General features: G+C 43.9%; 1 protein-coding gene across 2 annotated transcripts in view; it reads right to left on the bottom strand.

Annotated features, from left to right (window-relative positions):
* NEBL (nebulette) overlaps positions 1–24388 on the bottom strand; it is a 336029-nt gene extending 311641 nt beyond the window's left edge. The window contains exons 1-2 of one of the 2 annotated variants that reach the window (XM_036842835.1): positions 24152–24388; positions 22796–22890 (exon numbers count right to left, since the gene is read on the bottom strand). In XM_036842835.1, coding sequence (XP_036698730.1) covers positions 22796–22890; positions 24152–24220 — 164 coding nt within the window. In that variant the 5' untranslated portion in view covers positions 24221–24388. The remainder of the gene's footprint in view (positions 1–22795; positions 22891–24151) is intronic. The other variant, XM_036842836.1, reaches the window with a different exon arrangement.
* Positions 24389–24510: the final 122 nt, after the last annotated feature.

The following is a 24510-nucleotide window of genomic DNA, read 5'->3' as shown; positions in this document are numbered from 1 at the left end:
AGGGCAATGCCCTCAGCCCTCATCAACAAGGAAGGGCAGGAAAGGGGACGATGGAATGAGGGGTGTCAAGGAAAGGAAGGAGGTCATCTGAAGGGAAATCAACAAGAATCAATCATTCTACAGGATTTTTCCAAGTTCCATCTAGATCAATCTAGGCCTACAGTACATTTGGGAAATAAAAGATCTATTTTTGCACATAAAACAATGCCCACAAGTATCCACCCTGATTCAGTCAAAAGTAGTAATTAGTCACCGATGATGATGGAAACCCCTGCTCTGTCCCTTTCCTGGGACCCTTGTGTCCTGGCAACTTCCAGGGATAAAACTCCCTTAAGGACAGGAGCCTCCTGAGAACTCTGGGTTCATTTTTATGATAAAATACACTCTTGTTTACACTAAAGGTGACACCCAATGTGTGACTGCCCCTTTGGCATATACACACCAAAAAAAAAGCATTTGGGGGCCTATTAGTACATTATTTTCACAACAGCCAGAGCGATCCTGTTAAAAACCTCAGTCACACATCATATTACTCTTCTGCTCACTCCCTGGCCTCCTCCAGGTTTTGCTCAAGTATAAGGACTAGATTTCCCTGACCAACTGATTCTAGATTGCAAGCCGCCCTCCAACCACCGTCGACAAACATCCAACATTAATCCAGAACAGAAAACTCCAAAAATAAAAAGAGGAGCGTGTCATTTCATCCAAACACTTAACTGGCCTAGCCAAGTGTAGATCAGGTAACGTATTTGGTTCCAGACGCAAACTCAACTCAGAACAGTAATTTAACTTCCTGTTTGGAGAGAATAAGGAGATAGATGCATCAAGTTCTGGTCCAGGAATCCAGTGACTACAAATCTTTTCCTATTTATTCTGCTAAAGTGAAAAGTGACTTCAAAAAATAATAATAATAAACTCTGCATCCATTTCCTTGTTTGTAACAATGTGAATTATAGAATAATCCAACAGAAAAATAACACTGCCTTTTGTTCTTAGAACCAAGGTCTTACTCTCCTAAGTCTCAACACCCCTTTCCATCCTTTGTGGATTTTCTCTGGCCTAGAACCCCACATCTCCAATCTGCTAGTCCCATATTGTTACCACACACCATGCACCTTCTATCTCATAAATGCACACTGCTAATGGTAATAGCTAACATATATGGGTCAGGCATTTTACATGCATTGTCTCATGTACATCTCGTAACAACTCCAGGTGGTAGCTGCTATTATTATCCTCATTTTACAGATAAGGACACTAAGGTTGGAGAGAGGAAGTGATATCCAGTTGAGTGCAGAGCTCAAACTGAAATGTCCTACTTCAGAACTTGGGCTCTTAATGACTACACCATACAGCAAGGTCACAAAGTCTAATAAATTACAAATTAACTTCTCAAAATAAAAGTACCGTAGTCTTCCCTTATCCGTGGTTTCACTTCCCACAGTTTCAGTGACCCACAGTCAACCACAGTCCAAAAATATAAAACGGAAAATTCCGGAAGTAAACAGTTCATAAGTTTTAAATTTCGCGCCATTCTGAGTACGGTAATGAAATCTTGAGCCACCTGGTCTCACCCGCCCAGGATGTGAATCATCCCTTTGTCTGGCGTATCCCACCCATTGGTCACTTAGTAGCCCTCTGGGGTATCAGATCGCCTGTCGTGGTGTCACAGTGCTTGTGTTCAAGTGACCCTTATTTCACTTAATAATGTCCCCAAAGTGCAAGTGTAGTGATTCTGGTGATCTGAATATGCCAAAGAGAAGCCATAAAGTACTTTCTGTAAGTAAAAAGGTGAAAGTTCTTGACTTAATAAAGAAAGGAAAAAATTGTAGGTTGAGGCTGCTACGATCTACGATAAGAACAAATCATCTGTCTCTGAAATCATGAAGAAGGAAAAAGAAATCTGCATGCTTTGCTTTCGCACCTCAAACTGCAAACGTTACAGCCACAGTGCGTGGTAAGTGCTTAGTTAAGATGAAAAAGGCATTAAATTTGTACAATGAGATACTCTGAGAGAGACCACATTCACATAACATTCATCACAGTGTATTGTTATAATTATTCTATTTTATTATTAGTTATTATTGTTAATCTCTTACTGTGCCTAATTTATAAATTAAACTTTATCACAGATATGTATACATAGGGGGAAAAAAACATAGTGTACACAGGATTCGGTACTCTTGGCGGTTTCAGGCATCCACTAGGGGTCTGGAACGTATGCCCAGGATAAGGGCAGACTACTGTATGTACAGAAATAAAATGCAAGTCTTTACAGTGTAGAAGTAAGACGCAGGACTGCATTTATAATATTTGTTAAATGGTGCACAGTGTAATAGGCCACAGAGAATAGAACAGGCAGAACACGAAAAAACAATTCATGACATGTTTTTCAGAAATGTTTCACTGTTTTTAAGAAATGTTTGCTAAAAACTACCTTAATGGAGAGAACAATTCCCCAGTTCAGAAGAGAATACCTGATATTATTAATACCATACAGAAAAATAAATACTCTTTGAAGCAAACACTAAAGTCAAACTTAGAAAGGGAGTCACAATGTAAATGATCTGAATGTTAACTTTTCCTCTCTGTCTGCTGCACTCCTGGGCCTGCACAGCACCTGTATGTTTAGAAACTCACAATATGAAGCAGAGTATGAAAAAAACCACCACAACTCTCAACACTATTCAGAATGTTAAAGAGACAATGTATGTGCATTTTCCTCAACAATATCATAAAATAAATCTTTAAGATTTTGACCATGAAGATTTTTTTTAATTTTATTTTTTATTTTATTTATTTATTTATTTTTGGCTGTGTTGGGTCTTCGTTGATGTACACGGGCTCTTCTCTCTAGTTCCGGCGAGTGGGGGCTCCTCTTCGTTGTGACGCACGGGCTTCTCGTTGCAGTGGCTTCTCTTTTTGTGGAGCACGGGCTCTAGACACGAGGGCTTCAGTAGTTGTGGCGCATGGGCTCTAGGCACACGGGCTTCAGTAGTTGTGGCATGCAGGCTCAGTAGTTGTGGCTCAAGGGCTCTAGAGCACAGGCTTAGTAGTTGTGGCACACAGGCTCCTCGGCACATGGGATCTTCCTGGACCAGGGATCAAACCTGTATCCCCTGCATTGGCAGGCGGATTCTTAACCACTGTGCCACCAGGAAAGTCCCACCATGAGAATTTTTTTAATTGAAGCTTAAAACTAACAGAAAAAAAAAAAAAGTAATTTCCCTCTCAACCTCTCGTTCAAAATCTCAGTCCTACAGAAAATCTAAAATAATGTGAAAAGGTATTCCAATTTGAAAAATGTACATCTGGAAAAGAGTGCTTTTGAAATCATAAGTACTGTGCCCATAAAAATTGAACACTTCAGCTTTAAAATTCACACTCAAAACCCAGGTAATCTCTGCACTGCTAAGACTCAAACAACTGCTACACTTGAAAAGAAGACTAGAGCTGTGGAATGGATAAAGCATTTCCCAATTCTAGAAAGAAGAGAGAGATTGGGCAAGAGACACTTGGAAAAGCAAGTCAGGTGGCCATTCATGCTCCCGGTGATGGAGAGCTATGCCTTGATCTTTATATACACTTTTTTTCTTCCTCTCACAATCAATCCCTCTCATTAACCCCACTACATGCAGACAGGGGTAGATGGGCCCCAGGCCACCTGCCTCTGCTGACTCTCAAAAACCAGATGGGTTACTGCACTACGGTCTCAGGCCAGGCCCAGAAATCCTCTTTGGGGTCAAAGGTTTTTAGAAAAATTTAAAAGGTCCATCATACATCAAGGCTAAATTTCTGGCCACTCAAGTGGTAAAAACAGAAAGGACCAGTAGAAACTGTAAAGCAAAAAAAAAATTAGAGGCCTTCCTTTATCTAGGGGAGGAGAAATGACACTAGGACAACTGGAGAAAGGTGGCTTGGTCCTTTTTTTAAGGCCCTAAGAGCTTTCCATTCGGTATCTTGTGGAGCAAAAAGCAGCCACGTATAAATAGACAAAGAGTTACCAAAAAATTAACTCAAGACAGAAACATCAACAGGACTTGGGAGGCATTGATAGCTAAGATCTGATTACGAGGAGGAAAAAGGAGTGTGTTTGGGGTTTGTTTTCAAAGTCAGGGGGCGAGGGTGGAGAAGCAGTGCTGTTTTTCAAAACACGCATGAACTCACTGGGTGGATAAGATTTCTATCTGGTAATAAAGTTCACCTGGGAGAAGAGGTTAAGCAGAGAGCACGGCTACTGAAAACAAAGCAGGACCCACACAAGCCTTATCACAGGATCCACCTGCCCTGCAGGCCTGGACCTGTACTTTTCAGGAGCCCAGCACTTACACTTAAATGCCTACATGACAAAACTCAGTCTACTCCACTACCTCTTGAAACACAGATGCAATTCTTCAGCACTTAATAAAATAATAAAGGAAGTTTTAAGAAAGAGAAGCCTTCTGAGAAACTTTCATGATCAAATTAATAATTAAATTCTGAAATGGAAAGATAAATCCTAAAGTGTAGGAATATTACGATGATAAATCTCCAGACGGGACTCTTTCACACGAACTAAAACATGAAGTCACAGTCAGGAGATTTCCCCCCCGCCCCTTTCTCAAAATAAAATGATAAGGACAGTCATTTTCTATGAAATTTTAAACCATATTTCTTCTGGCCTTTTCCACTGGAAACTGAAATTCATTTCCCTACAAATATTTTAATGCCATTCTCCTGCGAGCAAGAAAAATCCATCAGAGCACAATTTCATAATTGTTTCACAAGCTTACAAAGCACACAATGTCACAAAGTAAAGGTCCTGGGTGGATGAGAAGAAGGTTATTACACCTTGAAAATAAGAGTGAGGTCTTGAAAATACAGCATCAAATGAAGAAACAGATACTGTGGCCAATGTGTAATAATTCAAATGCAGATTAAACCCTGTGCCTGCAGGGAAGGAGGGGGGAATACACTCACCATAAATTTCATTTATGAAAACCAATAGTATTGAATACATTTTTTAAAAAAACTCAAAGTTCACTGTGTATATATTTCCCTTCTTCTATACCATCAAAAAAATAAAATAAAATAAGGCTAATTTTGCTTTGAATCTGTTAAGGGCTGAATCCCCTTAAAAAAGACACGTTGAAGTCCTAATCCCCAGGATCTCAGAATGTGGCCTATGTATAGACAGGGTCTTGACAGAGGGAATCAAGTTAAAGTGCGGTCATTTGGGTGGGTCCTAATCCAATACGACCGCTGTCCTTGTAAAAAGGAGAAATTTCGACACAGACACATAGGGAAGGTGATGTGAGGAGACACTGGGAGAAGATAGCCATCTACAAGCCATGGAGAGCGCCCCAGCACAGGTCCTTCCCTCACACCCCTCCACCCCAAAAAAACCAATCCTGTGGACACACTGATTTCAGATTTCTAGTCTCCACAACTGTGACACAATAAATTCCTGTTATTTAAGCCACCCATTTGCAGTACTCTGTCCAGCAGGCCTAGCAAACTAATACAGAATCCATAAGGATTCTCCCAAACCATCTCTGTACTTATCTGTATGAGGATTTTGCCAGGAATTAATGCCAAATTTATTAGGCTGTAATTTCTACAATCTGTCTCTTCTTCCCCATTCTAAACTTGGGATATTTTTCCATCTCCAAAACTCCCAAAGCTCTCTTTTGCAGATAATTTCTCAAAGAGAACAGGCAATAATGAGTATAACTGATGCTTAGATGGTATCAACTCTGTCAACTGTTTACACAGATTATCTGATTTATTCCTCACAGTAAACAGAAGAGGTAGTAAGTGTTATTATTATCATCAACTGAGGCACAGCCTCATTTGGCAGATGGGCTGACAGGACATCATTTTACAGATGAGGGACCAGAGGCAGAGCCAGGGGAAGTAACTAACGCAGCTGAGCGCCCAAGTCCATCTCGTAATTGTCCCACCACATCTTCTCTTGTCATCAAGGGCCAGGGGACCACGATTTCAATTCCAGAACCTCGTCCACAGGGCCTTCTCAGGACCGTACGATGCCATTCATCTGGGTCTAGAGAGTCCAACTTCTTTTATTACCATGAAGAATACCTTGATGTTTTCTTCCTAACCTTACCCTCCTGGCTTTTACTTTAATTTCTTGATGATGTTTATGGGTCTTTTCTACTTTTAAATATCTTCTTCTTCATTGAAAGGAGGAAAGCTAACTAGGAAGCGAATATTTCTACTTTTTTCTGTGTCATTTTTTATTATCCCAGCATCTTCCCCAAGCTTCAGTTCACCTTTTTTTCTCAGAACATGAGTGCTTTCAAAACTCTTTGGTCTTGAGAATTTTTCACAAGCCATGGCTCATGTCGACCTTTAGCTTTCCTGACCCTAATCTCACTGTGTGTGCATTTTTGATTTCTCAGTTTCCCATCCTTTAAACTGTGTGTCGTACTAATCGGAGCTCGGAAGGCTCCAGGGGGTGGTGCCCTATGCTGTTTTTTTGTCTTTTGGTTTTTGTCTTAAGAGGTATTCCTCATTTTCTCCCTCACTGGAATAATTAACATGTTTTCTATCAGAACTTTACGTTTCAAAGTTTTCTACCTAGTGGAGGCCCCTTTCTTTTTATTCCTTCTTTTGTTTATTCAGTAAATCTTTATGAAAGGTCGATTGTGCGCCAAGGACTGCTCCAGCCCCTGGAAACACACGCAGAACTGAACTCATACATGGCTCCTGTCTCACAGAGTTTCTCATAACCCGGGGCTCCCTGAACACACACGCCCCCTTTGCTGCTCGCACACTGAACAGGTGTCCTGAAGTCTGGGATGTGGTGGGACCAGCCATCCCCCCTTTCACTCCGATGAACTTCAAGGTAGTGAGACCACTTGCTCTAAAATCCTCACAACCACTGCATCTCCAACCCACGCTTCCTCATTTTCCATGTTCAGTCCGAAGCAGCTTGAAAACAACAGAACTGTATACAAAAGCAAAGTGAAAAATCAACTGACATTCTTTTTTTTTTTTTTATAAATTTATTTATTTACTTATTTATTTTTGGCTGTGTTGGGTCTTCGTTTCGTGCGAGGGCTTTCTCCAGTTGCGGCAAGCGGGGGCCACTCTTCATCGCGGTGCGCGGGCCTCTCACTATCGCGGCCTCTCTTGTTGTGGAGCACAGGCTCCAGGTGCACAGGCTCAGTAGTTGTGGCTCACGGGCCTAGTTGCTCCGCAGCATGTGGGATCTTCCCAGACCAGGGATCGAACCCGTGTCCCCTGCATTGGCAGGCAGATTCTCAACCACTGCGCCACCAGGGAAGCCCTGACATTGTCTTTTTTTTTTTTTTTTTTTTAATTAATTAATTTATTTATTTTATTTATGGCTGTGTTGGGTCTTCGTTTCTGTGCGAGGGCTTTCTCTAGTTGTGGCAAGCGGGAGCCACTCTTCATCGCAGTGCGCGGGCCTCTCACTATCGCGGCCTCTCTTGTTGCGGAGCACAGGCTCCAGACGCGCAGGCTCAGTAATTGTGGCTCACGGGCCCAGCTGCTCCGCGGCATGTGGGATCCTCCCAGACCAGGTCTCGAACCCGTGTCCCCTGCATTAGCAGGCAGATTCTCAACCACTGCGCCACCAGGGAAGCCCTGACATTGTCTTTTAAACTTTCAGCCGCTGTCTCGGTAAAGCCTCCCTTTACACGGCATCCAGCCTCTGTGCCACAGTGTAAGTATGTGGAGAAACCACTAGTTATCTTTTCCATCCACGTACGTGGCCCCGGTCTGCCCTGAGTTGGTTTCTCCTTCATTTTCAGCCTCTTCCAAATGTTCTCCATCACTTGTTCCCCTTCCGGTTTCTTTCTTTCTATACATGGACCCGCCTATGAGATCTGTTTCTTCTTTAGCACCGCAAAGCCTCTCCGCCACCAGGGTTTACTGATCAGCCTGTCCTGTCCCCACCACACACCGGTCACATCTCTGGACCCTATGAACCATCGTTAGTGTCTATGCTTCGGTACGGATGGCCGAGACCATCAGTATTCCCCTGCTGGTATCTTCTGAGGATTACTTGATCTTTCCTCCATCCTCCACTCAGGTACTTCTTTTTTTTTTTTTCTCTTTATCTTGTTCAACAGACTTTATTGTCAAGAGTGAAAACTGTTTCATAGTTGTCTTTACATCCCTCAGAATTTTGTATATGATTGCCTTGCATTTGATCTGAGTTCCACAAATATTTGTTTAGTTGAATTACCCAAGTTCACTGTGAGGCCCCATGTTTACATTCTTTAGATGAAAACCTCCCCAGAAAACCTAAAGCAATAGTGATAAACACTGAACTGAATACAGATTCTTTATCCTCAAATAGAATACAAGGGGGTGTCACCAAACTGTAAATTTAACTTCTACAGAGTCTGCCCTTAGAGTGAACACCATACATAGCATCCCAGCACCATTTTCTCACTGGAGCTTTCCCCATCCCTCCCCTCTTGGTCAAAGTAGAAAGACATTTGGACATGGTGAGTGGGTAACGGCACCACAGATCTGGATGTGTTTGATTCTAGAAATAAGTCACAAATGTAGGCAAAGTTTTACCTGAAGAGACATGGAGAGAAAAAAAACAATAGTTTCTACATACTGAGAACTCGTAGGTACAAGGTGCTGTGCTGAATTCTCTATAAATAATGAGCTCTACTATCACTGCGCCTCCTATTTACAGATAAGGACAGATCAGGAAACTGTGACAAAGAACTCTTGAGTAACTCTCCCCAGCTAGTGAATGGCAGGGTTGGGATCTGAGGTCAGGCCATCTGGCTCCAGAGTCATTACTCTCTGTGCTGTGCCACCTCTTCAAAATGATTGCTAACCTTTCCTCTTCTTTTCAATTTTTTATTTTTATACAGTTTCTAAAGGTTATTTTCCATTTACAGTTACCACAAAATATTAGCTATATTCCCCATGTTGTACAGTACATCCTTGAGCCTATCTTACCCCCAAGAGTTTGTACACTCAGGTCCTTCTTTTATGTTACCACCTTTTTTCTCTTAGGGAATTAATTTTTAAATCCTGAGTAGCACCCTCTCCTGACCCACCAGTCTGCACCAGAGAAAGATGCCAGCATTAGGAGGCTTTCTATCAAATAAAGGACTGTTGTATCCTGTTCAGCATAAATGTGCTTTTAAAGCCAATCCACACATGTTTATTCAGTGGCTCTTACATACCCATCACTGCAGAAAGAGAAAACAAACTGCTTTTCTTTCAACATCTGTCAAACTGCCATTATACAGGACACTTCCTGGCCAGCAGCCCCCATGTACAAATTATAGGTACTTTCACTGACCGCTCAGCCCCTCGGGTACATATGACACAAGAGGAACACAAATAAACCAGCTTCCTCACTCCTGGCCAATTAAACCTGACGTTACGTAACTACCATAGAAAAAATAAAAATAAAGACCACAGAGGCAAACCTTCTAAATAGGATTTTCCTTGTTTAGCAGCCTCTGAGGAAGAACTGTTCTAATATGGTGTTTCTATTCCTGACAGGAATAATCCTTAATTATTATGTGCCTTAAGCATCTAGACATTTTAAAATAGAATTTGACTTAACATTAAGAAAATCAGGGACTTCCCTGGTGGCGCAGTGGTTAAGAGTCCACCTGCCAGTGCAGGGAACACAGGTTCGAGCCCTGGTCCAGGAAGATCCCACATGCCGCGGAGCAACTAAGCCTGTGCGCCACAACTACTGAGACTGAGCTCTAGAGCCCGCGAGCCACAACTATTGAGCCCGTGTGCCACAACTACTGGGGCCCGCGCGCCTAGAGCCTGTGCTCTGCAACAGGGGAAGCGACCGCGATGAGAAGCCCGCGCACCGCAACGAAGAGTAGCCCCCGCTCGCCGCAACTGGAGAAGGCCCGCGTGCAGCAACGAAGACCCAACGCAGCCAACAATAAATACATTAATTAATTAAAAAAAAAGAAAATCAGATAACTACGCCAGTGACAACAGCGAAGACTTTAGCACAGTGAGAGAGAGCGAGCGCTCACTCTGGCGTGGGGGATGGGGACGGGGAGGAGGAGGAAGCACAGATCCTGCTGAGTTGTTTTGGAAGTTCTGGAAATCTGGGAGAAAAGACAGGATTGAAGAAAGTCACTAAAGAAAATTAAATTCTTCCGTAAGAGAATGTAAAGACTTTTCATTTCTCAGGGATTAATGCATTAATCCCTGATTACATTTGTTTCAGGAAATAAATAAATCATACTTATTTCTGGGAAAAAATATATGGATAGGCAAGTGAATGGCTACATGGCCTGATGTCTAAAGCACAGGAGTTCGTCCTGAGACTTTTGAAAAACATAGTTGTAACAAAGTGATTTTACCTACTCCCTCTGTAGACAACATTACTCTTGTCATCTTTTGTTTGGCTGCATGTCAGTGACCAATAATCTAGCTATAAACGTCAATATTTCCACCTATCAGAGGAAGTGGTAGCTATTGTTCATGTGTATTGTCAGCCCAAGCATGGCCAGCTCCGCTGGGACCACCACACGGATCCTCATGGAAAGAAAGTCTGTTCCTTCCTGTTGAGTCTGCTCTCTTAGTGAGGGACGCCTGAGGCTGAGCTGCACCCCCAAGAGAGCTGCTGGGCAGTGGGCTCTATGCGGGGACACTCACCAAGCACATGGTAGGCGCCATGGTGTACAAAGGTGATTGGGACCGTTCCTGCCCTCAAGAATGTAATCTGCTGATAGGGAAGACTTGCTTATTTAAAAAAGAAAAACAATCTAGAGAGTTATATCAAGGATCCTTCTATAAATAGGTCCTCCCACCCACCTCCTGCGTGCAGGCTGTCAACCATTTATATGCCTCACCCAACTTCTACTGATTGACAACATAGACATGGTGGGTTTAGATCGTCATTCTTGTCATAATGGGATATGAAGGTTCATGATATGAAAGGGAGGCACTGTCTCGACGAAGCAAACAAGACATCTGATGAGGACAGTGAGAAGCAGGCCTGTTGTATGATCATGAATTTGACTAGCTTTAGTCCCTGGTTCCTGCAATCTACTCTAAATAGTTGGAATTTCCCTAGAGGAAATATCTTTGATATTCATGAGCCCCAGGGTCCATATCTGAGTTGTGCTAACAAGATGCTCAGGGTGGGGCTGGCCACTCCAGAAATCATGGGATTAGAGGGTTGGAGCTTTGAGTCGGGGTGAGGTAAGTGGACCTCCTCTAGGGAGGGGAGAGGGGATGAAGTCTGAATAATCTGAGTCATCACACCTGCACAATGAAACCCCATTAAAAACTCTGGACACCAAAGCTCCAGATTTGGCGGAGATTCCTGGTTTGTGACCGCATGGACGTGTTGGGAGGGAGGGAGGGAGACCCCTCCTGATTCCACAGGGTGAGGGCAGGGAAGCTCCATGTCCAGGACCCTCCCAGACCTGGTCCTACGTGTCTCCTCACATGACTGGTCCTGCCTTATGTCCTGTATGATAAAACAATAATCTTAAGTATAGGACTTTCCTGAGTTCTGTGAGTCGTTCTAGGAAACTGTCAAATCTGAAGGGGTTGTGGGACCCCCTCCCCAAATTTGTAGCTAGTTGGTCAGAAGTGTGGTTGTCCTGTGGACACCTGAACTTGCAGTGGCATCTGAAGCAAGGGCTGTCTTGTTGGGGACTGCACCCTTCACTCATGGAGTGGTTAGTGTCAGAATTGCACTGCAGCACTGCAACCCCCTTTCTCGATTCCTGAAACACAAGCCAGAAATAATCCCTTTAGAAGCAAAGCTCAGCTGACTTGACTTCCCCACCCTCAACCCAGCTCCAACCTCAGGCTAAGAACTTCCATGGTCCAATCTCAGCAGGAAACCACCTTGAATGGGAAGACAAACACAGTTCTAGTACAAGGCAGGCTTTTTGATTAAGTGATATAACTGAAATATAAAAACTACAATGGGCACACAGAGAAAGAGTCCAGTAATTGACTGAGAGATTCAGAACGGTTTCACAAAGGTTGCCATGGCTGTGTGCCTTAAAGATGAAAGCAATTTTAAAACAAGGGAGGATAGGATGGCTTAAGAACAGTGTAAGGAAAGGGTTAAATCACTGTGTCAAGTTTAACAACAATGAATATCCTATCTAACTTTTATTACCTCCTTATTGTGGCTAAACTTATTATTTTGATATTCCAATGAATCCTTAAACCTATGAGGTAGAGTCTATTATGATACCCATTTTACAGGTGAGGCTACTGAGACTTCGGTTAGGAAACGATGAAGGCATCAGAGCTGGCAGTCCAGTGTGGCTGGAGAGGAGGGTGAAAGGAAGTGGATAAAGTATGAAAAGCCCTGAGTATCTATCAGAAACCCAATTTTTTTCTTCTGTAGGCAGTGGGGAGCCATCAGAGGTGTGTGCATAAGGGCAATAATATGACCAGAACTGTGGTTTCAAAAGAGAAACTGCAGTGGCAGGAAAAGCATTCAAAAAGAGAAAGACTAGAACAGGGAGACCAGGTAGGGGATGATGATGATGGTCAGATCACTGGCCAAACAGGATGAGAGCCGGAAGCAGGGTGAGGACTGAGGGAATGAACATGTGGGGATGGGGAAGGAGGACAAGGACGTCTAGAAGATGACAGAGATACACAGGGCTCTGGGTGGATGATCGGAAGAGCAGCCAGGAGGAGATAGTGCAGGTATCCAAACAGACCATCAAAAATGCATCTGGGGACCTCCCTGGTGGTCCAGTGATAAAGAATCCGCCTTCCAATGCAGGGGACACGGGTTCGATCCCTGGTCGGGGAACTAAGATCCCACATGCCGCTGGGCAACTAAGCCCGAGCGCCACAACTACCGAGCTCGCCCACCTCAACTAGAGCCCACATGCCGCAAACTACAGAGCCCACGCGCCCTGGAGCCCGCGTGCCACAACTAGAGAGAGAAAACCCGCACGCCACAACTAGAGAGAATTCCGCACACCGCAATGACGAGCCCACGATGCAATGAAAGATCCCACATGCTGCAACTAAGACCCAATGCAGCCAAAAAAATAAAGAAAATAAATGAATAAACATACATCTGTTTATATGTCTTTCTGTACTGATGTGTGCATTTACTGCACCATTCTTTTTTTTTTTAACACCTTTATTAGAGTATAATTGCTTTACAATGGTGTGTTAGTTTCTGCTGTATAACAAAGTGAATCAGCTATACATATGCATATATCCTCAAATCTCCTCCCTCTTGCGTCTCCCTCCCATCCTCCCTATCCCACCCCTCTAGGTGGTCACAAAGCACCAAGCTGATCTCCCTGTGCTATGCAGCTGCTTCCCACTAGCTATCTATTTTACGTTTTGTAGTATATATAAGTCCATGCCACTCTCACTTTATCCCAGCTTACCCTTCCCCCTCCCCGTGTCCTCAAGTCCATTCTCTACATCTGTGTCTTTATTCCTGTCCTGCCCCTAGGTTCTTCAGAACCTTTTTTTTTTTCTAGATTCCATATATATGTGTTAGCATATGGTATTTATTTTTCTCTTTCTGACTTACTTCACTCTGTATGACAGACTCTAGGTCCATCCACCTCACTACAAATAACTCAGTTTCATTTCTTTTTATGGCTGAGTAATATTCCATTGTATATATGTGCCACACTGTTCTTGATGCTCCCGCGTGCTGCCTGAATTTGGTGGAGTTCACACTCTTGATGCAACAACAGATAGCGAAGTCAGATTTCAAGATGGAATTCAATGTTGGCGGGCAACCAATTAACTCCACACCCCACATCTCTGGCCCTAGGCTGCACACGGCCATCCCACGCCTCCACGCTCTCTGTGTGGTTGACCGGCGCCTGCTCTGGATGGGTAATGAGCATCAGAGGAGCCCATCAAGGATTTTTGTCTAAATGACTTTTCAGACTGCCGAGCTGAAGCAGAAGTAGACCAGGCCACTGGTCTACAAATAGGTCTGAGGCTATTCAAAAGTACACACATCGAACTAAGTTTTCTTCTAGCTCCTCCCAGGATTTGCTGGGAATGAGTCAACAGAGTGTGGAAAAGTAAACAGAAGCTGAACACAACGTGATTCCCTCAAGGACTCCACTAAGAAAAACACACAGCTGACCACAGATAAAATTAATGCTGGGTTTCCAGTGCTGGAATAAACGATCCTTGCCACTCAAACCTGGTCCTCCCCACAATTTCCTGTTTTCTGGTTATGTCTGTGCCCTATGTCTAGGTTCGACGAGAGAGGCTGTGGAACCGTCTGATTCATTAGCAGAACTTTAGAATCAATAATCGTCCTTCTACCAAGTCCTCAAAATGTTCTGGGCACTCAGCTCATAAATATTATTCTAGCTCCCACTTCCCACACTGCAAAAAGCCTAGCTCTTCCTAATAACGCTGACTAGAGGAGAACGAAACAGAAAGGAAAAGAAAAGAAATTCGACTTCCCGTTCCTCTGGAGACGGCGCTTTGAGGGGGCCCTGAATCTCTGGAGGACAAGGTTGTCATGTGTGGGTATGTCTGCTTTTCTCTCACTCCTGACATTCCCAGGAACCACTCATCCTTTAAAGCACTCATCTGAAAACGTTTAAAGAAGACATACCAAAATGCACTCTTACACAGGTCCCTGACACATAATCAATACCCTTTTAAGCACACACATCTGTATCCTGCATTAACCTTACATCTCACCATAATTTAGGAGATATTGCTGTGCTCCATCTCCAAATGTTTTCTAATCTGACATCACTCTGTAACAGACAGATCATCATAAAGACACGGAAACATTTTCAAATGTGGCGGAACTCAGGACATGATTTGTAAATACAGTCTTCTACAATTTCAAAGGATACTAAAATTCATTCGATGTCATCAATGGTTCAAAAGGTAGCTGAGAATCAGATCATTTTGCATATACACTGGAACTTTTTTATTTGGTTCAAATAAAGTGTCTCCTTCCCTCACTTTCAATCATCCAGTTTTAACAAAACAAAAAACAACTGTCATCCTCCCACATCAGATCTGTGTGCAAAAGGTCTAATTTTTTCTAGGCAGTACGTAACCAAAAAGTCAGATAAGGCAGATTATAACTGATGCAAACTAGAATCCCTACATATCACAATATCCTCCCATAGAAATGGTTGCCTGTAACATTTTCTCCTCTCTTTAAGGGGGAGATATGAGACAACAGCTTTTAATTTATTATAAATAAGGGAGGGGACTAACATTTGGGTACTAATAGGTGTCATTTGATGTGCTGAGGCTTACACATATTTCCCCCTTTTCATTTCTATAAAGTTCCTCTTAGGTAGAAATTATCCCGTTTTACATTTTATAATTAAACTCAGAAGAAACTAAATGAGCATCCATAAAGAATCTTTTAGAAAGGTATCATATTTTGAAACCAAGCCTGTAAGCAGTGAAAGGAAATTCCACCACATTCACTTTGTTTTTATTTATTTATTTATTTATTTATTGGCTGCGTTGGGTCTTCGTTGCTGCACACAGGCTTTCTCTAGTTGCGGCGAGCGGGGGCTACTCTTCGTTGCGGTGCACAGGCTTCTCATCGTGGTGGCTTCTCTTGTTGTGGAGCACAGGTTCTAGGCGTGCAGGCTTCAGTAGCTGTGGCACACGGGCTCAGTAGTTGTGGTTCACGGGCTCTAGAGCACAGGCTCAGTAGTTGTGGCGCACGGGCTTAGTTGCTCTGTGTCATGTGGGATCTTCCCGGACCAGGGTTCGAACCCATGTCTCCTGCATTGGCAAGCGGATTCTTAACCACTGCACCACCAGGGAAGCCCAGCACGTTCACTTCGGATTGGCAAAGGCAAGCCTACTCCTTCAGTGGGAAGACTTTACTCCTTGGTATTCAGACCTGGTGAAGCTTGGCCCCCAGACCACCATTCAGGCTCCGCAACGCCTCTTCTCAAGCCAGCTCCTCTAGATGCCCAGCCTCAGAAGGAACTCAGCTGGCCCACATCCTGAACTTGGCGGGGAGGCAGGGACCACACTCTGAGCTGCAGCATAACCATCACACTCCCTGACGCAGCTAATCTCTATTGAGCGCTGACTGCCAGGCTCTGCGGAGATGGGGTGAGCAAGACACATGCCCTCAGAGCCACCCTACGCTGGAAGAGGGTGCAGACAGGTAGGCTCGTGGTTCCTCCATAGGATGGTGAGGGCTCTGAGGGCTGAGCTGAGTCCTGAGGGACGGCTGGTGTGGGACAGGGTGTGGCTGGCACAGACAGAGAGAGCGAAAGCAGCGGCTGTCTGAATTCATGGACTTTCGGCATAGCGTTGTACAGGCCGGCAGCTCCCAATGCTCTGTGATGTGTGGGGCGTTAAGAATACGGAACTAAGCTAGTGTTTCTCAAACTTTTTTTGACCATATCTTCCAGCAAAAATATGTTTTACATCATGATGCAGTACACACGTAACACATATAACTAGGAAAAGAACATTTGCCAAAACAATACTCTTTCCACTACTCAAACCCATTCTGATATTGTCTCTCTTCTTTCTCTCTCTTTAAGTTCTAGATACAATCCTCGAATGGGTGGCAACCCATAGTGTGAAAAATACTGGTATAAACCTTTTAATAGGCATGACTGTCATTTCTTTGATACATAGTTGACCCTTGAACAACATGGGTTTGAACCGTGCAGGTCCACTTATACACGGATTTTTTTCAATAAATACTACAGTACAACCCGATGCCTGGTTGCTTGAATCCGAGGATGTGGAACCACAGAGGCAGAGAGGGCCGACCGTGGACTTGAGCAGCCTCGGATTTTGGTATCCGAGGGACGGTCCTGAAACCAATCCTTCATGGATACTGAGGAACTTCTTCTTCTGCCTTTTACCCTCCTTTTCTTCCTTCACCCCTCAAAAAAGTACCGCCGAGGAAATAAGAACACTACAGTTTCCTGAAGGTCTGTTATGTGCCAGGAACGGGGCTGGAACCTTGACATGCCCTGTCTCATTCATCCTCACACGGCCCTGCAGGTTAAGCATTACTATTCCCATTTTACAGATGAAAAAGCTGAAGCTCAGTGATCAAGAGACTCGTTCAGTAGACCATGACGGAGCCAGGATTTGAATCCAGTTCTGTCTTGCTTCAAATCTCCAATCACCCTACTGTGCCTTTCATGAAAAGTTCTTAAGTAATTAAAGCTAACGTAATAGCAAGAATTTCCTAAGTCCCCTTGAGATAACTCAAGTCCTTGGAGTGTTATGGAACCAGGTTTGGGAGGCCTCAGCAGAGATAAGGGAAATATGAGGTGGAAAATATCTCAGGTTTCAATTTAATTTCCTTCCATGTCCTCTGAGTACCCCTTAGTAAAGGCACTTGTGGGGAGTCACCAACAGAGAAATGGTAAGTGAGAGCTACTGGGGGGCTGGCCTAGACAGTCCCCCTCAAGGCAGGCAGGCTGAACAGAGCTGCCTGTTCTGAGTGGCTCATGACCAGGAGCACCTTGCCCGGAATCTTCCAGGCTGTAGACAGTCCATACATATTCACAAAACGGAACGCTAACACAGGCAGAGCGAAAGTAAACACGGAGCATGGCTCCTGCTGGCTTATTTTTAAATTGGTCCAAAATTATGTTAAGCGAAACTATCTGTTGAGAAGGAAGCGTCTTTGGAAGGATAACTAAACGTATTTATAGCCACAGACACTTGTGTTCTTTCAGCCCCCTAACTGAAGATACATTTGACACAGATACAAGGGGTATTTAACGTGAGCAGGTCAGGACAAATGTTCAGCCCCCCCAAAAAATCTCTGCAAAAGTGACGATTTGGGGAAATTATTGGCAATGCTCCGCAAAGCGACTGCATCATAAACTGATCCTTCCCCTGACCTAAAAAAACTTGATGTTTGGCGACAGTACATTAACTGGCCAGTCATTGGCACTGCTATTTCTAAGTGATGATACTGCTGAGAATACTTTAAGAACTGACGTATTTTCTACAAACACATAATAAATGCAATTCTGACACCTACAGTAAGTTAAATTATTTATTTGACAAATGGCCTTTAGGGTTTATATTCTTTGTGGGGCTTGCTGGGTAGCAATACATTTATAGTTTAACTTGGCATACCAACTCACATACGAATATGAGCTGTTTTTTGTCTAATCAGCTAGTGTTATTTTCCTAGCACCTCTTAGCAATACAAATATTGCCTAGTCCTCTTTTCTTTGCAAGTTCCATGATGGGAAAAAAATCCTGAACGTGCAAAAGAATCCATTGCCTGCTGGTGAAACATAAAGGCTTATGAAAACATGGCATGTCCTCAAGTAGATCAGTTTGTTTTTAAATGTTTTAGTAGGGTACACTGCTGCATTAGGAACTAAATGTGTATCATGCCTAATCTTACATCTAGTGTGTACTATACTTTGATCATTCTATCAAAAGATCAAAATTTAAATATTAGGTAAATTATATTTTATACATGTTCTTTGCATGAAGTCAAACAGGAAACTTGTTTCTTCTCTAAACACACAAGAATATAAACAAGCAACATATTTAGACCGAAGAAAATACTCACTACTTCATTCCATTTAAAAAAATGCCCCCGGGTATCAATTAAAATAAAAAGCCTTTATGTTTTCTTAAAACAATCCTAAATGTCTGCTTGTGCTTTCAAATATTTTCAGCATATTTTAATATTTATTTTAAAGTTTCTTAAGTTAATTACATGTTATTTTTACAAGAAATGCTACGTAAATACTCTTCCTGAAAGCTCTAAGAGGTTATGTAAAACAACAGAAATGACAGCAGAAATTAAAGAACTGATATTGAATCGCCAATAATCAAAAGTTGCCATTTTCATAACAACTGAATGTAAAGTATCAACCTTAATTGGATCCTGTATTTTTTTTAAAAAAGCTATAAAAGACATCCTTAGGACAATGAGGGAAACGTGAATATGGACCAGATTTTAGAAGTTATTATGAAATTTTTGTTAATTTTCTGAAGTGTGATATTGGCTCTGTGATTCTTTAAGAAAAATATCCTTATTCTTAGTACATGCATGAGGTCCTTTTTAAGAATGAAATATCTTGATGCGTGAAACCAGCTTGATGCCTGAAACTAACAAATGGTCCCAAAATAATAAATATATCTGTACATATACTAGATAAAAACATGAAGCAAATACTGCAACATGTTAATAAGAGTTACATCTCAGTGGAGAATATTCAGATGTTCATTGCATTATTCTTGTAACTATTTTGTATATGAAAATTTTCACAATAAAAAAGTTGCAGTGGGGGAAGAATAGTCGTTTTCATTTAAGCATGTATGTGTATTCACTCCTGAGCCAAACTAGGGGCAGATAAAATATTACTTTATATGGACACAGAATGTTTCATTTCCCAGTAGCAGTATACTTCAGAGAATCAATTTTCCACCACTGACCCAGAGAAATTATGGCAGCCCTTCCGGCCAAGATCACAGGGAACAGCTGACTGACACACACCACCTGATTTAGAGCAGAGGCATCAGGATCCCCAAACGGTAATCCATGCTGACCAGTGAATTGACATGCCAGCCTGCGCCCTTGGAAAAATAAGGGTGGAGAATAGGGGCCTTCCAGCATGGAACCTTTACAGCAGACAGAACCTGCAACTTTGCTAGGCTCGTTGTCTGGGAGACAGCATATCAAGCTGTGACATGAACGTAAAGCTAAATTAGACATTTAAACCATCGATTCTACTCATTCACCCACTAAAGATGGATTTCTGTCTTACCCTGTCTCTCTGCTCCATAAAGTGGACTACCATGTTCAACATTCAGCAAAAAAAAATCTGAGATGCTACTCCCAAAACTCAACTTAAATCTAATAACAAAGCACTAGAATTATATAAGAAATTTTAGAGAGAAAACCTGTAAGCATTCAATGTAGATATAACGAAAGTATTAAAAAAATAAGACTCAGACCTATGAAACAACATAGCAGGATGTTTCTTATCTACAAACAGAGGTTTTTTTGTTTTGGGGTCCAAATCTCAACAGTTCTGGGCACTAGTTCACTACGAAGTCAGAGGGCCAACCAGCCGTCCATGACTTGCTGCAGAATCTGATATTCTTTTTTAACTGGAGTGAACTGAAACTCAGCAGTAAGCATTGAACTTTCAAGTGGCCCGATGCAATCAAAGACTCCACTTCAGTTACACTTCTTTTTTCTGTACTTTTATTTTTATCATCTCTTTTTCTCCTTCATTCAATGCTTTATCTGTATGTGTGTGTATATGTGTGTGCCCTGTGTGTGTGTGTATATATACATATGTTTATGTGTGTGTATATATATACATACACATAAACACATTATGCATACATATACACATATACATATATATTTGTTGCTGTCTTCTCCTTTTCTTTTTCCTGTCTTTCCTCTTCCTGTCTTTCCTCTTCCCCTCCCAATTCCTCCAGAGCCACCCAAAGGCATTGGTAAAACCTAGTTAAACTTCAGGCTGTGAGAATTGTAAGGTGGCCCCTTCATGTTCACACCCTGTGTAATCTCCTCCCCTTGAATCTGATTAGGATTTATGAGTATGATGGGATGGCCACTCCAATGATTAGGTTACCTATATGTTTGGCAAAGGTGAAGGGACTTTGATTATGTAAAGTCCCATAATCATTTGACTTTAAGTTAATCAGAAGGAAGATTGACCCAGGTGGGCCTGACTTAAGCAGGCAAGCCCTTTAAAAGATGATCTAGAGGTTAAGAGGTTTTCTCTCCTGTTGGCTTTGAAGAAGTAAACTACCATGGATTCTATAGCAGCAAGAAAATTAATTTGGCCAAAAACCACATGAGCTTGGAAGAGGACCCTGAGCCTCAGATAAGAACACAGCCCTGAGCAACAGCTTGACTGCAGTGCTGTGAAACCCTGAGCAGAAAATCCAGCTTAAGCTATGTCTGTACTCTCAACCCATGGAAACTGTGAGATAATAACTGGGTATTGCTTTATGCTGATACGTTTGTGATAATTTATTATGAAGCAATAGAAAATTAATACAGTATCCTATTTGGATTTTGTATTTAAAAGGGTAAAAGCATACTGCACTTGCAATGCATGGGTTCATACAAACTTAATCACATTATTATAATTACCCCATCCTACTATGCATAATAGCAATTCTGAGTTCTATTCAGCTCAGGAAATAAAACTCCAGAACCTAAAAAAAAAAAAACAAAAAAAAAAACTTCAGGCTGTGAAGCTAGAAAGAATCCTGATGTGGCCCATGAAGCCTGATGGAATCAGGCCACAGGCTAGAAGAGTTATGGGAAGAATGGTTCACTTTCCTTTAACCAAAGAACAATCATCCTGTCTATGGGTTGTCGAGGGCCCTTTCCCTTCTAGGGACAGCTACCTGCCTTTGATCTTTCACCAGCCCTCTACACCTCTCTTTAAGAGAAGCAGGCGACCACGACACTGGGATCTCATTTATTGCTTCATGTTATTCTAGTAAGAGGCACGATACAGGAGAGCTGAAAACATCAATGGTTTGGGACTATCTGTGGACTTCACTCATCCAAATCATGAATTCTGTTCAATGCCACCATTTTCTGATTTCTTGAAAAGTTTCTGGTGTATTTGTAAGCACTAAGCTAGGACCGAAGGAAATACAAAGAGTTTTTTTTTTTTTTAGGTTATTCATCAGAGAGGTATGAGCACATTACATTCGTTTACCAAAAATTTACCGTCTATGAAAACTCACTCCCATGAGTGAAGCATGAATTAACCATGGACCCCCCATCTCCAGGAGACCTGAATAAACCTCTTTCCAAAACTCCAGGGAGAATGCATCTCTGGCAATGCTCCAGCCAGAAGGCGAGGGATCCTCTGCCGCCTCCAGGCTGGAGAAGCCCCCACAAGGGAACCAGGAAGAAGGCGGCTCAGCAATCAGGGCCAAGAGCCCACCGCTGAAAATAATCTGGGTGGGGGGATGCTCAAAAAGTGGGGAAACACACTGCGAGGGCGCCAAGGTAGCCATTTGGAAGCACTGAACAATGTTTACAATTTGCAGTCTCTAGGAGTGATCTGAGCCCCTTACCGAGGCTTATCCTCTCAATGCCTCAATTTCTTCATCTGACAAATGGGGAAAATAATAGTACTCCTCAAAGTCATAGGGTCTGTAATGATTAAATGAGTCAGTAATGCATAAAGTGCTTAGAATAGGGCCTGGCACATGATAAGCACTGCATAAATGCTACCTAATCGCTAGTATTATAGGCTGGAAGCATGCCAATGGAAAAGCCTACTAAAGAAAACTTACCTTCTTTAATCCCCACCGAGAGACCTACTACTAACCAGCTGGAAATACCCAGGTCTCAATTCTTTGGTTCCCTTTTTAAGATCCAGCATCTCTGGAGTGGTCTCAGCTAAAGCCAAAGGAGCATGACTCCTTTCTCTAAGCAACGAGGTTCGGGCAGAAAATGCAGTACGGCAACATCATATGATAAAATGGAAACTGACATATGAATAAAATGCAAATCTATCTGACATGCATTTCAGAGCACAGGTGTTCTCAGTGTCTAAGTTCTGCAGCTTCTAACAAATGTCCCTAACTCTGCAACACTGTGAACCTCAAGAACTAACCTTCTGGTTGAAGACACACAAATTACCCTGCACATCAGAAAGACATAAATGCAATGAACTTCAACAAACTACATGGCCCCAAAGTACGTGGCATAAACAGGTAATTGGCCACTGCCACACCTGGGTGACACAGCAAGTCAATTCTTCAGAAGAGGCGAATCCACTCACTTCCATGCTCTGCTGCTGTGCCACACCTGGCACACTATGTTGACAATACTTACGCATTACAATAGGGCTTCTTTTCATAGCCTTTGTAGTTGTTCATGTTGAGAGCCATCTTGCAGACTTCACAATGGAAACATCCTTTATGCCAATACTGAAAAAAATAAATATTTAAAATTATAGTACAACGCCAGTTCTTTCCAGGATGGGTACAGAAACGAGACCTTTTTTTTAGTGCATCACAAGTCCCCATGTCTGAAAATACTACAACAAAATGACTGTAGGTACCAGTGGCTGTTTGCCGACTTTCAGTTAAGTAAACAAAGCAGGCAGTTATTAAAATGGAGTTTTAAATGACTCTCCGCCACAACGTACAGACTCAGATGGAAGAAATGTCACGGGCTCTACCCCTGTTACACTTCTATGAGCAGCCAAAAAGGAATTCTGCGCTTGGTTAACGGAGAAATGGAGCCTGTGAAGTGGCCTCGAAAGGAAACCGAATCCAGTTCAAAGTGCCTAAACAACACTGTTTGTAACATCCCGATAAACATGCGCTCACCGGAAGTCAGGCAACCCGAGGTGGCCGGAGACGCACTATGTTAAGTACCCCCGGCCCCCCCATCCCTGTCCAGCTTCCACTAAATTGCGGGAAAGGCGGACTCTGTCTGGGATGACTGTAGGGATGACGGCGTGCTCTTATGAGGCATCTGTATGACCACACGCAAATTTCACAGGGACCGCCTCCGGCTGGGTTCAACTGTCAGTCGCTCAGGCTAGCGCCAGGGTCTGTCTCCCAGGCTGCTCAACTCCATCCACGCCCGGGAAGGGCAGGGAAGCAGGGCTGCGGGGGCCAGGCTAGAGCCACTTCCTCTGGAATTCCCCAGGCGGGTGGATTAGCCCCCAGTGGGTCTGGCTCGCCGCGCTCAGCCCGGGCTCTCCGGCGGGGCTTATTCTTAGCAATGCGGCAGCGACCGCCCCACGACATGTTAATTACTATCTGCCTCTCCACCTCGCCGCCCTCACGCGAGGCGCTGGGGGGGGGGGGGGGGGGGGTGAGGTGGCGATCCGGGCGGATCCTTGAGGTGGGCGTGCGGGGCAGTGAGGGGTCGCAGCGGAGGTGGGAGGCGCGCGGTTGGCCGAACTGCCCCTGGGGGCCCAGCCCGGGCCGCTCTCCTCCAGGCGCCCTCCGCAGCCGCTCTGCCGCCGCCCGCACCCCGACAAAAGCCTCTCCCGGTTCCAACATCACGATCGCCAAGCGTGCTCTCTGGCACTCCTGCGGGCATCTTGCTTCGCGTCCCCTCACCCGGGGCCAAGACACACAGACGCGCACACACACGCACAGACCCACTCTTCTCTTTCCATCCCAGATGCCAAAACTTCTCCGAGCAGGTGCAGCCCGGCGCCCCCTCGCTCACCTTATCCAGGCAGTTGACTTTCTCCGTGGGATACACGACTTTCCCGCAGCGGGCGCACTGGGGATTCATTGTCGCGGTTCCCGGGGGCGGCGGCTGGGCGGAAGCGACGACGGCTGGGGGCTCCGAGGAGCCGCTGTGACATCCCCCGGCGAGCCCCGCACCGCCTCCGGGCAGGCGGGAGGGCGGCGCGGGCCGGGCGCCGGGGTCGGGCGTCGGCGCGGGGCCCGGGGCGAGCGGGCCGCGCGGCGCGCGGGGAGGCGGCGGGGGCGCGGGTGGGTTCGCGGCGGGGCCTGGCGCTGGGGGACGGCCGCGCTCTCGGGCTCGTCTCCGGCTCGGGCTCCGCGCCGCTCTCTCTGCGT

This window comes from Balaenoptera musculus, chromosome 2, assembly GCF_009873245.2.
Source record: "Balaenoptera musculus isolate JJ_BM4_2016_0621 chromosome 2, mBalMus1.pri.v3, whole genome shotgun sequence".
Classification (NCBI taxonomy): Eukaryota; Metazoa; Chordata; class Mammalia; order Artiodactyla; family Balaenopteridae; genus Balaenoptera; species Balaenoptera musculus.
This window is presented reverse-complemented; position numbering and strand designations above follow the sequence as displayed.